General features: G+C 38.5%; 1 protein-coding gene across 1 annotated transcript in view; it reads right to left on the bottom strand.

The window, feature by feature from the left end:
* Positions 1 to 360: 360 nt before the first annotated feature.
* scarb2a (scavenger receptor class B, member 2a) overlaps positions 361 to 14,361 on the bottom strand; it is a 35,888-nt gene continuing 21,887 nt past the window's right edge. Inside the window, exons 9-13 of the mRNA XM_088336550.1 lie at positions 13,305 to 13,378; positions 13,176 to 13,227; positions 12,944 to 13,096; positions 10,725 to 10,772; positions 361 to 4,353 (exon numbers count right to left, since the gene is read on the bottom strand). Of these exons, the coding sequence (XP_088192676.1) occupies positions 4,222 to 4,353; positions 10,725 to 10,772; positions 12,944 to 13,096; positions 13,176 to 13,227; positions 13,305 to 13,378 (459 nt within the window). The 3' untranslated portion in view covers positions 361 to 4,221. The remainder of the gene's footprint in view (positions 4,354 to 10,724; positions 10,773 to 12,943; positions 13,097 to 13,175; positions 13,228 to 13,304; positions 13,379 to 14,361) is intronic.

Here is a 14,361-nt window from a genome sequence, read left to right as displayed (position 1 = left end):
CATGAGGAAAATTAAGGGCAACATCGGGGCCTGAATGGAGCATGCACCCGTTAGCTTACACTTATTAGCATCTACCATTTGTCCATGGTTAAATTTAATGTTGGTCAGTGACCTACTCATGCCACCTCTGGAAACTCCCTGGTTACCATAGTGACCCATTGAAATGAATGGGCCCATGCATTACGGATGGGAAAATCTCAAACCCATTCATTGTTAATGCGGCTTCAACAGCACTCGTTACCACGAGTGCTGTAAGCACAGCACCAGCACCAACTAATTTTGATATCGGTGAAAGAGTGAAGAGACCAAAGCCCTAGAACAAACAGTAAACAATCATCCGAATGAAAGAGCAACACACCATTTTTGCACTTGTTTGCAAGCTTTATTTTCTTGCAAATACACTAGAAATGTTTACAAAAGCACAGTAAGAAAGGTGTGTGTGCATTGGAAATTATCAAAACTAAAAACAAGGAGTACTTGGAATTTTGTTTTTTTTGCACTTTTCGTGACAAAAGGTGGGGGAGATTGTCATTCGGAAAACCAAAAACAACCACCGTCAAACCAGTGACACGTATGTCGTTGAAGAAAGGCAAAAAGAGGGGGTGTGCGGGGACTGCGTCGGGAACCCGGATAAGTTTATGGCACAAATTCTGGTCCCTGAAGAGTAAGGAAGAGGAGGAGGGAGGGGGCGTCATAAATCTTATTCATCACATCAAGATAATCAGCCTGGCCGTCAAAGCCTTCCAGTTTTACGACGCTAGCATGCTACGTTAGCATTTGTGTGTTCGTCAACTTGGACCCAAGCAGTACAAAACAAAATACACATACAAGAAAATAAAGGGGGGGGGGGGGGGGGGAAACCCAAAAAACAAAACATAAATACACAGCCATGTCATTAATGTACACACAACTCCATATTGCTTTTATCTTACATCATAATAATGACGATAATACTGAGATTTCACGCCAAAGTGTTTTTCCGCCTTGATGTCGAGAAGGCACAGCAGCGAATGGCACGAGGGGGGCGGGTGGTAAAAATACGGTAGGCGGTGTCGGTTTGTGGCACGAGGAGCTAAGTCAGGGACGTCTTTGGTCACAGGGGGGACGAAAGGTCTCCAAAAAAGGGATATTAAGGTCTCGAAAATGTAATTTTTTTTCCCGCTTTTTTCTTTTTAAACAGTTGTTTCATTGGTAACCAGATTTTTTTTTTTTTTTTTTACAATTTTTTAAGAAAAAGGGTCCCAAAACAACCGTTATACTGGAGTGCCGATTGGCTAGTGAAGGTGGACATTTTCTATTTTTGCAATTTCTGATATCTGTTACGAAAAAAATCCAAACTAGCATCTTGACTAGGTAGCTAGCCTAAAATAAAATGAACTTTGCATGGAAACTGGCATGACTACTTCGAAATGACAGACAAAAAAGGTTTCCGCGGGTTACGAAATCATTTCTGTCTTGTGTGATTACAGTTACGATATTGACACAACTAGGGGCTAGCACATGCTACAAAGCTAGCCTGAAATGAACAAGACTACTTTGAAATGACACGAAAAGAAAAAGTTGAAAGGTCACGAACATTTTGTTGTTGTTTTCTGATATCAGTCACAAAAGTGTCGACATTCCAGACCTAGCATCGTGGCTAAGTAGCTAGCCTGAAATGAAAATGGCACAGAAATTGACATAACCACTACAAAATGAAAAAACAAAAAACGAAAAAAAAGGTGGTGTAAATACACTTTGTTCTTTTGTGATTTTTTTATATCGGTTACGATAAACGTCTCAACTCCAGACTTAGCATCATGGCTACGTAGCTAGCCTGAATTGTACTCACAGAAATGACATGACTACTATGAAATGACGAAAAAAGAAAGAATTGTTTGTGTTATCCAGTCCGTTACGATAAACGAAATAATACAGACTAGTATCACGGCTACATAGCTAGCCTGAAATGAAATGTACTAGTTACGGAAACGGAGATAACAATGTCACAACAACCGTTTTATTGGGGTGCCGATTGGCTATAGAAGGTGGACTCGTGATTTTGTTTTATGGCACTATCCGATTCCCAAAATTTTGTAACTCCAGACTTAGCATCATGGCTACATAGCCAGTCTGAAATGAATTAAGCATTGAAATAAACGTGATCACTTGTAAATTACAAAAAAGGTCTCCAAAGATCACTAAACTAAATTTTTGTGTTATCGGATACCAGTTATGAAAAATGGCACAACTGAAACTCAGTATCTTGGCTAAGTAGCCATCTTAATACTCGGCACAGGAATGAAGAAGGATACTTCGAAATGACACAAAAGAGTTTAGAAGAACAATATTTTTGTGTTATCCGATATCAGTTACGAAAAATGTCGCAACTCTAGGCTAGCCTGAATTGAACTCCGCACAGATGGACATGAACACTTCAAAATAATAAATACTTGAAACAAGTCCCAAAATTACTATTTGAGTGCCGATTGAATATTAAAGGATAGACGCTTAGTTTTTTTTTTTGCGGTTTCTGTTATCACTTACGAAAAATGTCGCAACTCCAGGCTAGCGTTACGGCTACGTAGCTTGCCTGAAATGACAAACTTTGCACCAAAATGCGTGTTACTGTTTCAAAATGACCCAAAAAGTTTCATGAAACAATTTCCACATTCTGATATCAGTTACGAAGACCGTTGAAACTCAGACCTAGCATCGTGATCACGTAGCTAGCCAGAAATGAAATGAACTCGGAACAGAAATGGACACGACCGCTTCAAAATGACAAAAGATTAGCTAACACACTGAATCGGTGATGTTTTGGGCGATTTATGATAACAGGTTATGAAAAACGTCGCAACTGCAGACTTAGCATCGTGGTTACGTAGCTAGCATGAAACGAACTCGGCACAGAAATGGAACTTATCGCTTTGAAATTAGATTCCTAACATGTAGCAATATTTTTTGTGGTGTCCTCATCTCATCGAGTGCCAAAGAGGGTTGGTTGTATACGTCAAAGTTATATTTAATTGTGCCATGACTCCAAAGTAATATTTGAAAATGTTTACAGTTACGATATTGACACAACTAGGGGCTAGCATATGCTACAAACCTAGCCTGAAATGAACAAGACTACTTTGAAATGACCCGAAAAGAAAAAGTTGAAAGGTCACGAACATTTTGTTGTTGTTTTCTGATATCAGTTACAAAAGTGGCGACATTCCAGACCTAGCATCGTGGCTAAGTAGCTAGCTAGCAAGTAGCTAGAAATGTCAAACTTCACAGTTGGGGAAAAAAACAAGTTTCGAGTCACTAAATAGACCATCAAAGTGTGTTTTCTTCACACGTGGCACAAATTTAACGCGTCGTCTTTCTCCTTTGTCAGATTTCAAGCTGACATACTAAGTTGGACAACAGAAGACCCCCAACGGGGGTCTTGAAATGAACGGGCAGACCACCTGGTGCAGGCAAAACAAAATGTCACACTCCAGGCAAAATAAGTACGCATGGAGAGTAGGGACGGGGGGGGGCTTTTGTTTTGAAATTCGAAGACAACGAGTGATTTAAGTGCTGTGTTTTGCACAGTAACACTGACAGTGTCTTTGACTCTTATAAAAAGAGAAAGAAAAAGAGATGAAGAAGACCCGCGAGGCTCGCCGAGGACCCCCGGTGGTCCAAATTGTGCTTGCGTAACAGTGTAGACGGGCGGACCGTCGTGGCGCTAAGGCAGAGAGGGCGAGTTCGAGTCTTTTTTGTGAGCCCATCTGGTGCTTTTTTTTTTTGTTCCCCGTTCGAGAAAAAAAAAAAAAACGGAACCGCGAGGAAAAGTGTAGTGTTACGAAGGGTCAAAGATAAAGTGATCGCACACACTTTCACAACCAGCTAGTGTGTGAGACAAAAGGCAAGGAAAAAAAAAAGTTTGGCTCAGTCTGTGTTGTTTTCCTTATGTAATATTCGGTGTTAATATGACAAGGCTGTTCCCACAGGTGGGGGGCGCTGCATCCCTGTTGGATCGAAAAACAGCACTTGGTTAAGTCCTTCATTTGGAGGGTGGAAGGGGGTCAATCAGGAGAAGAGAAAAAAATTCTCTCCTTTTTGACTCTGGGCGGTGAATAGATAGTCCTAAAGTGGCTCAGGGAGCATTCCTATCCCGATATCTCCGGAAGAACCCCCCATTTTGTTGCTCCCTCCCTGAGCTTCAGCCTGGGATGTGGGCAGGGAAAGAGAGAAGGGGGCATCACATCAACACTTTTGGGCCTCCACGGGAGACATGGCAATGTAGGATCCGTTTCTCATGGGCTGAGCGGCAGGAGCTTCGGGCGATTCGTCCGTTTTGTCGCTAACTTGCGTGTACGCCGTCTCGTCTTTGGCCGTCTGGAGGGAGAAAGTGAATTCGGTTAGCGTCAAATGGTGGAAAAAGGTGCCGAAACAGGACTTAGAAGACAACTGGCGTGGCAAAGAGGGCCGAAACGATTAATACTACCATAAATTCCGGACTATAAGCCGCTACTTTTTTCCCTAACTTTCAACCCTGCGACTTATTCAGTGATGCGGCCAATTCATGTAATTTTTCTAACGGCCGCTAGCGGCGCTCCAGTGTTGCTACCATTAACTGCCCTGTCAAAACTATATTATTATTAAAGCTTTGAAAACTCTCTCGGTGTACCGTCTTTCTTTGTAAATATGTGTAACCCATATGTAATATGTATTGGCAACTGTATATATTTGTAATGTATTTATTTTAGACACTTATTCTGATATGTTTTGCACGGGTGAATGAAAAATGAGGGGCGGAACAAACGCGGGGTGCCGCTAAAGGTGAGGGACGGACAAGGAAAGAAGAGGGGGTAAAAAGTTGGTTAAAGGAAAAGGAGTTGCGCGAGTAATTGTTCATCTGATATATTTTTCCCACCCTTACCTTTGGAAATATACACTTTTTTTCCTTGAAGTACTTTCAACGGGACCTGGACTCTGCAGGTCTGCATCAAACCTTAAGTATTTTCCTTTTTTTTTTCCATTCATTGTTCCGGCTGTGATTTTTAGACTGTGGACTTTAATGAGGGCCATTTAGTTTCAATTGCGGGACTTGAAGTCGGGTTTGGGTTAATTTTGTGTTACATGTTTAAATGTGAGCGCATGCGGCTTATATACAGGTGCGGCTTGTGTATGTACAAAATCGGTTTTCCTCTTAAAATGTGGTGGGTGCTGCTTATAATCAGGTGCGCTCTATAGTCCGGAATTTACGGTAGTTTTATTTGGACCAAAATATCTTGCTCGCTATTCCACAGGAAATCCACATCACGAGCAGTCTTAGGCGACCAATAGCGACTGCTCACAGCCAGCTGGTTTCCAGTTGGCCCATGCAAACTACTAAAAGTGCTGCAAATTCTTGTGTGTACATCTATTTAAAGTTACAGGAACTTTCATTTTAAATAAATGTAAATAGTCTACATTTATATAGTGTTTTTCAAGTCAATGAAGACCTGCCAAAGCGCTTTACAATGTGCTTCACACTTTTCCCTTAGACAATAATTAACCTGGTAATAACGACCTATTAAAAACATGGTAAGTTGTTATATTACAAATGCATTTCAAACAGGGTGCCATTTGCGCTAATTAGTAACAAGAGGTAGTTCTCAGCTTGAGTATGGTTGGAGAACCCTGCACCAGATGCTAACGAGCAATGTTCCCTGTAATTTTCCACGGGTCTGAGCGTTCACACAAAGTCGGTGAGCAACGCTTGAAACAACAGTGAGCAACAGCAATCCCAAGCGTGGCAACTAAATCATTATAAAACATGTCCAAAACTTGACATCAAGTTACATTTCGCTGAGTTTCCGGCAATGCAAAATTATTTTTCTCTTTTGAATAAATTGACTCATGTACGATTGCAAAGGTTGCACGGCCTACAAACGTCATTTGTTTTTACAACAATTTTTTCACAAGATTTCCATTTCTTTTTTTTTTCTGGTATTGTTTGTCGCATAATACTAACATTTTTGGGGAATTACTTGGTCGGTTGCACGATACACAACTGTATTTAATCACATTTTTTAGTGGAAGTACAATGTTGGCAACAAGATTCACTTGATATAATTGGAAATTATTTGAATGCAACACAAACTTTCTTCTTTTTTCCGTGTTTTTTTTTCTACTTTTTTAAAAAAATCTCATTGTGTTCATTTTTTCCGAGCTGTTACTTTTTTCTTTTTGTTTTCTATTTACTTTTTTCCTACATCTTTCTTTTTTTCTGGCTTTTTTCAAAATGTTTCCTTCTCTTTTTCTTTTCCTTTTGTTTCTTTTTTTTTTCTTCAGCTTTTCACTACTTTTTCATTTTGGTATTTTTTCTTTTTTGTTATATTCCCCCCTTCCTTTAAGTCATTTTGTGCATAATTTTACATAATATTTGGTCATGTTGGGATTAAAGAAGCAAAAACAACCTGAAGAGCCGTTTAGGACCCTTTTAGTGAGCCGAGCTGAGGAAGCCGGTTCTCGACAAACTCTACTAACTTTACTCAACTTCGTTCGACTCAACTTCAAAATACCGCATTTAGGACACAACGTCAGGGGAACCCGTGTATTTTTACCTTCATGCACTGTAACTTTGACTTAAGTCGCTTCTTAATAAGTAATTTTGAGCCCTCATTTTAGTGCGCTGGCTAGATTTTCTTGTGCGCCGAAAATGTGCGAGTAGTGCGCAATTGCGCACGCGCGCAGCTTAGAGGGAATACTGCTAACGAGTAGATGCTAACAACTCCATTTTCCTCAATCTCAATAACTCCAAGACTGCAGCTCATAGTAAAAATCATTACTTTCTCGTGGATTCAAAGAATGTTGCAAATCCAAGTTATAGTAGTAACGATATTTTAATACTACAATATGTAGAAATCGGTGAGAATTGTATAAACACTTTGCCAACATGTATAACTCATTTAGTGATACCTCAAATTTTCCTCACGATCAACAGAATTCCTTAGACATTTTAAGTGTACAGTAAGTGTTTGGGCGTCATCAACAGTCGCATACCTGCCAACCTCAGCCGATTGCTCTATTAATGGTTAGAATTTGCCTAATTAAGCAATAAACCTTATAAACACAGTGCGGCACCTATTTACTCAAAACAAGATAGACTATGTAGAATACCGTGATAATTTTAGCAATCTATGATGGTGTCATCTGCCACCAGTGACCAAGACGATACTAATTAAAGCCGAAAAAGTGCCGTAAATTATTGTGTGTATGTTTACTTAAAATTAAAGCTACTGTAACTTTAAGTGTACAGTAAGTGCTTGCGCATCATCAACAGTCTCATACCGTTCAACCTCAGCCAATTGCTCCCTGTATTATTGGTTAGATTTCCCATAATTTAGCAATAACAAACCTAATAAACACAAAGTAGCACCCATAGCAAGATAGACTACGTAAAATACTGTGGCAATATTCACAATCCACGATGATATTGTTATCTGCTACCAGTTATTTCAACAATACCAATTAAAGCAGAAAAAGTGCAGTAAATTTTTGTGTGTATATCTATTTAAAGTTACAGTAACTTTAATTTAAGGTGTACAGTAAGTGCGCATCAATGAAATGAAATGATTTGCATTTATATAGCGCTTTTCAAGTCAATGACTTCCCAAAGCGCTTTACAGTGTGCTTCACATTGCCCAATAGCGGCCGTGCAGCCATGTAAGGCGCTAACCTGCTTATTGGGGGCTTTAGGGGTTCAGTGTCTTGCCCAAGGACACTTCGACATGTAACACGGAGGAGCCGGGATTCGAACCTGTGATCTCATGATCCCCAGACGAGTGCTCTACCTCCTGAGTCTTCAATTAAAAAATTACTAAATACTGTGTAAAAATTGTTATACAGCACTCACAATTTGAAATGCTCAAAACACGTATAAAATACATGCAAAAATGTCTAAATTGACAGGTATGCAATCTCAGTCGCACCTCCTTAAAAATTAAATGCACGTCTATGCCAGGGGTCTTCAACCTCTAGAAGTTGAGAGTTACTTTTTGTCAATAATTAACGCAAAGGCACACAGTTTGATATGCATTTCTAAAAAACCTTATGTTATTACTATATTTTTACTGTGTTATTACCAGGTCAAATTATTGGAAGTAGGATTAAATACTCAGTCAACAGAAAAAATAATCTTACAGGCAATTCACACAGACTCAGCATCAGTGAGCTATTTTCGAAATAGGTCTGTGGGTACCTGTGCTGTTCTTAGGGGGCACCATATCGGAGACCCCTGATCTATGCCAATTTGTCTAACCCTTTACCTTTGGTCCCAACATTAAAAACAAAACATGCTTTGAAGATACAAGGTCAGAAATGATTCCTCACATTACGTCAATGTTTAGAAACTTCGTAGATGGAAAAAAAGGCTCCTATTAATACCGCATTTCCTCATTCAGTGCCTATATCAATTTACAGGGAGGAGCAGGTGTCTAAAACATAGCAGGTTGGATTGCTAATGTTAGTGTACCAATTCAAATAAAGTCTCTCTCCCATACTAAAGGGGGGAACAACTTTGATGACGTCAATTATAGGGAGGAAGATGAGAACGGTTTACCGTGATTTCTACATGCACGGTATATTTTTATCAACAGACCAGGGGTCATCAGTAATTGATTTTTGGGAAAAAAATAAATATTTAAGTGCGAAAAAATTAATGTTAATTTTTTCGCGGCAAGGCCAATTAATGGGTATTTATTGGATTTCTAGCCATTAATTGGTAATTTAATGGTATACTAGCCGTGTCAATATGGTCGAACAAACTGGTCCCTCTAATCTTTACTTTTAGTACAAAAAATATCTTCTGAGTTATTGGTGATCACATCAGCTACCGTATTGTTGGGGCTTGTTTTTATTCATGTGTTAGCTGTACTGGAGAACCGCAGAATCAACGGAGCGAAATACAAATGAAAGTGGCGGACCTAGATTGCATTCCAAATAACGACATCAATTGATTCAATTGATTGACGACATCAATCTGCGTGAAGTACTCTCTAACCATTTTTTCCTGTGCGAAGATTACAATCAATACAGCGTAGTAGTAGTGTACAACGTGTGCGTATGTGCATCCACGACGTACGTGCTTGAGGCAAAACGTGAGCCAATCAACAAGCCCGATTTTGTCCCGACCAATAAAAAGCTGCTTTGCAACCACACTACGTACGTACAGCTACCGTGTTTCCCCGAATAAAGGCCGGCCTTACTTCAAAATCATCGTCAAAAATTGGGGTTTGAAATAAAAATATGTGCAAAAGTAATAAATTTTCGCTAAAAATTTCTTAGAAAAGCATTGCCGTTGTTAAATAACGTTGATATCTACGGTTTTCATAGGTAATATGAGCCTCTTATTTGCAGGAAGGTTGAATTTCATTTCTCATAAAAAGCTGGGCCTTATATTCAGGGTGGGTCTTATACTGTAATGGGGGAAACACGGTAGCTTACGCGTATGCATGCACTGTCCCGATTGTGCGTGTATGTGACCTTGACCGCATACGAAATGCTTGCGCGGCGTGAAAATTTGCACGTTTGTTGACTAACAAAAAACCCGAATATTTTCGCAATTAATGGGTTGCAATAATTGATAATTATTTAAATTTTGCAATAAATGGATTTATGAGTTTAAGCAACCATTCCATTAATTGTTCGCAATTAATGGCATTAATTTTTCACCAATCATTTATTGCTGACCCCTGCAACAGACCCGTTAAATGTATTGCGAGCGTGTTGTTAGTAGCGTGTTGCTACCCTTCACAGGCACGGTTTGGGATGAAAGTTATAATATTATTATTAAAGCTTTGAAAACTCTCTCGGTGTACCGTCTTTCTTTGTAAATATGTGTAACCATGTATAATATGTATTTGCAACTGTATATTTTTGTAATGTATTTATTTTGGACACTTATTCTGATAAGTCTTGCACTGACCAATTAAAAAGAAGGGGCGTAACAGACGCGGGGGATGACGGGAAGTGGGGACCGGTAAAGGTGAGTGTCTGTGGACACGGCAGACAATAATGGATATATATTTTTCCCCATCCTTGCCTTTAGAAATATACACTTTTTTTCCTTGGATTACTTTTAATGGGACCTGGACTTGCAGGTCTGCATTCAATTTTAAGCACCGGTATCATTTTCCGTAATTTAGCCGGCTGTGGTTTTCGAACTGTTTATTTTATGTTCAGTTAAAATCGAGGGACTCAAAGTAGGATTTGGGTCAATTTTGAGATAGTGTCACATGTTTTAATGTGGGCGCATGCAGCTTATAAACAGGTGCGGCTTGTGTAAGTACAAAAGCGGTTATCCTCTTAAAATGTGGTGGGTGCGGCTTATAATCAGGTGCGCTCTATAGTCCGGAATTTACGGTATGTATACATGATATTCATGCAACCTTGATATAAAAATAGTACCTATATTATCACAAAGTTTACTCTTTTAGGCATTTCCTTTGAAAGTATCCAGCAAAATTAGCGTTTTAAACCAAATACAATAGAAAAGACCCAAAAATGTTAAACTTCAAAAGTCTCCTTTTAGGACTTCTTGAGGAAATACGTTAAATGTGGAGCCCTTATATAAAATACACCAGTATTGAAACAGACTCAAAGCAAAGGCACCGAGTGAAAAACCAATTAAGACCCAAATGGGAATTAAAAATAAGGAAAGATGGCAAACAAAAACAGAAAACATGGCAAACAAGGCAACAAAAAAATTGAAAAAGACTTACAGCAAAAGAATGAAAAGCCTCAGTAAAATCAATGCGTTTTACTTCGTTCTAAAACAGAAAAAGGGGGACAAAAAGGCAGGGTTACTGAAAATTCAAACAGGGTTAATACACAACAAAAAAGGCTTCACATAACAATAAAGGCATCTTCAAAAAATATCACCATGCTAAACCAGAAACATATTTAAACTTCTTCATATAAATAGTGATACGTCAAGTTTAATTTGTTAGCTTAGCACGCTTAGCTTACAAACAACCTCAACCATTTTGAGTTGGCTTAGTGAATGCAGCTTTTTAGGCTAGCACCTGGACAAAAATACACTTGTTATATATAATTACGTTTCTCCACATTTTTTTTTGTTAAACGAACTACAAATGCTTCAATATATGCTTTTGCAGACAAGGATGTCAAAGAGCTAGTGGATTCAGTTACTAGGCTAATGGCTTAGCATGCAAAAGATGCAAATATCAAATATCTTGCTATTAGTCACAATTTTGGGAACATTTCTGAATACAAACAAATAGTGACAAATATCTTGTTGAATGTAGCTTATCAAGCTAGTTTGTCTGGAAGCTAGCCTAAGTGTTTATAAAAATAAAGTAGCCCTTTTAAAGAGTAGATAGTCAAACTGAGGTAACTTTGGCTTAAAATCCAGTCTGATTTAAAAACCTCCCTTTGTCTTCATTTTAAGACATATTTGTACTTTTACTTCATAATTAGTACGTGGAAATGTAAATAAAAACAGACTTCATTTTCTCTAATGTTGGCTTAAGTCTAAGAAATGTCCTAAAATTGAAAGTTCCCAAAAATGTAGGGGATTTAATTATTAATTATTTGTTGGGAAAATAAAACTAGCCGATTCAGTTAACCAGGGTAATAGCCTAGCATGCTAAGAAAGCAAACCATTTATATTCACAATTTGGGGAATAGTTTCAATAAAATGCAAGTGTGTTTTCTTTTAATATTCTGATTTTTAGGATCGTTACGATAAATTAAATGAAGTTTCTCGATTAAAAGATGGGGTGCGCCATTTGAACACTTAAGGCTGAAATCATGGCAGCAGAGTAACACGATCTGCGTGCAGATATATTATATTTCTTAGACTCGCTCATCTTTTTTCATCTTTTAGGGGTTTGTTCCGCCCCGAACAAGCCAAACAAAAGCAAGATGAAAATAGATAGGCGCAATGGAAAACAAAGCACAAGGGCTCTTGGGCATTGTTAGCACATACTTAATCGAGGACACCTCAAACTACGTACCCCACCTTTAAACCAACACAATTTAACATTTGAGAAAGAAGTTACTTAAAGAAAGACAGCATATTACCCAAAAAGATGCATTCATTTATAAATAAAGGAAACTAGTCATGCTAGTTTTGCTGTTAAGGAAGCGTGCAATTTGTTAGTTATCATGCCCCAGGTTTACTGCTTAAAACATTTCACCAAATCTAAATCTAGCGTTTCGTTTAGAACAGGCATGTCAAACTCAGCTTAGGGGTCGGATCCAGACTTTCTCAGGGGACCGGATCAGTTAAAAAAAAAAAAATATCGACGCCAAATATTCAGATTTCTTTTTCAGTACTATGCTTAACCATTCAGTTAAATTTGGACCCTACCCTTCAAATTCTAATCACAAATGATAATGGATCTTTTTTAAGCACATTCATTCATAAACTCTGGAAAGAATGTGTTAACAAATTGTTTATTTTAACATATAATTGCAGCTTTACATCTGAACCAACTCACCACAAACATAAAACAAGTGGGAGCTATGAATAAAAAAAGTGCTTGCCTCAATTGTCATTGCTTTGAGATGAATTGTAAAACAAACCTACAAATTAACAGTTTTGGAAGTGAACGGGCTATATGTCAGATATACTACTAGTCTGGGCTGACTGAAGCTGAGAAAACACTGAACATGAGACCAGACTGGACGTTTTTTACGCTTTTACTGCACTCCAGCGGTGGGAAGGGGCAGTTGGTTTCTATTTATTTAAAAAAAAAAAAAAAATCATAATTTTTGATATAAATGATGTAGAGACTTGCCTTTTATCAACATACTCAAATTTAGGACGGGCTGGATCTGGCCCGTGGGCTGAATATTTGGCATGCCTGTTTTAGCATCAACAACACTAAAACTACACTACTGGCAACTACAGATTATTACATTATCATTACTACAGAGGGGTTAAACCACATTGGTTTTTTTGCGGGGTACTCACCTTCTTCTGGCGATTTCGGCAGAACAAGACCACGAGGACCATCAGCAGAATGAGGCCCATGCCCACGATCAGTAAAGGGAAATTAGACACTAATGTGACGATAAGGAGCAATGTCCTCATCTGGGCGGCTGAATCGTCGTCCACTGTTGCCGTCTATTGCAGGAGAAAAATTCACGTGATGAAAAATTTCAGGTTAAGAGTCCTAAAGTTTACCAGCAGCGGTCATTCTCACCTCATTCACATACATGATGGGGAAAATGGTTTCGTTGAGGAACTTTGTGTCACTGGAATATAATAGAGGGCACTTTAGAAAAGGACGAAGGAAAGATATGGGAAACCAAATCTGCAGAAAGCGACTTACGGGAAACCTGTGATTCTTTTCAGGATGACGTTGAGCTGAGCGCGCTTGCAGGCCCGAATAGGAACCCCAGTTGTCTGTAAATAAGATAATGTAACTGGTTAAAAGATCAAAAACCAAGATTTAAGAGAGCTTACGACTAAAATGGGACTGGAGTATAATATTAGGTTAATTTAAGGTCATTTTAAACAAAAATGATACACTCAACCCTAAAAATTGCTCTTAAATTAAGTTAAAAAAAATCATCCTGTGCAAAACATTGACAATAACCTGTATATTCGTTTTAACACAACTTTACCTTCACAGTTTTGTGCAAAAAAACCCCTCATGTTTATAACATTTCCCTAGCCTCAATTAAGAATTGCTATATATTGGAAATACTGCAATTTCCAGACTGTAAAATATAAATATTTGCTTGAGAAGTTATGGTACTTGCTCAAAAGCTTAAAAATCAATACCAGCTTTGAGTGATTTCAATTAAAGTTTCAAATTCCCTGCCTTTTACGTTTTTATTCAAATTTAAAAACGCAAATTAATTAAATCATTTTAGCAGTCACATTTTAAAAGCTAAAGCTAAACTGTAGTTTCCCATTTTCACCAATTATTAGGATGTTGATTAAAATAAACAACTATTTTATAATGTCATTAAACCCCACCCCCCCCCCACCCCCCCACCCCCCCCCCCCCCAAAAAAAAAAAAAACAGACATAAAAGTTCCCTGAATGTTCCATTTTGCTTTAACGGCATTAGCACTAGCAAATCTGGTTTAGAATTCTGTGGTTACTAAAGAGTCTTAGAATATCTATTGACACCCATTTGGAGCTCGACTTTAAACTAAACACGAAATCATTATTTTTCCTGCTCTTTAATACGTTATATTTCTGAAATAATTGGAAAATTGGGCAGCATGGCTACGCAGTGGTTAGCGCGTGTGCGGCAGAGTTCTGAGGTCATGAGATGGGACCTCCTGTGTGGAGTTTGCATGTTCTCCCCGTGCTTGCATGGGTTCCCTCTCACATTCCAAAACAATGCAGGTCCAACTTGTCCCGAGGTATGTGTG

The sequence above is a fragment of the Urocampus carinirostris genome, chromosome 5, assembly GCF_059441175.1.
Source record: "Urocampus carinirostris isolate Australia breed hairy pipefish chromosome 5, RoL_Ucar_1.0, whole genome shotgun sequence".
Lineage (NCBI taxonomy): Eukaryota > Metazoa > Chordata > Actinopteri > Syngnathiformes > Syngnathidae > Urocampus > Urocampus carinirostris.
The sequence above is the reverse complement of the archived record's forward strand: the minus strand, read 5'-3'. Positions and strand labels throughout refer to the sequence as shown.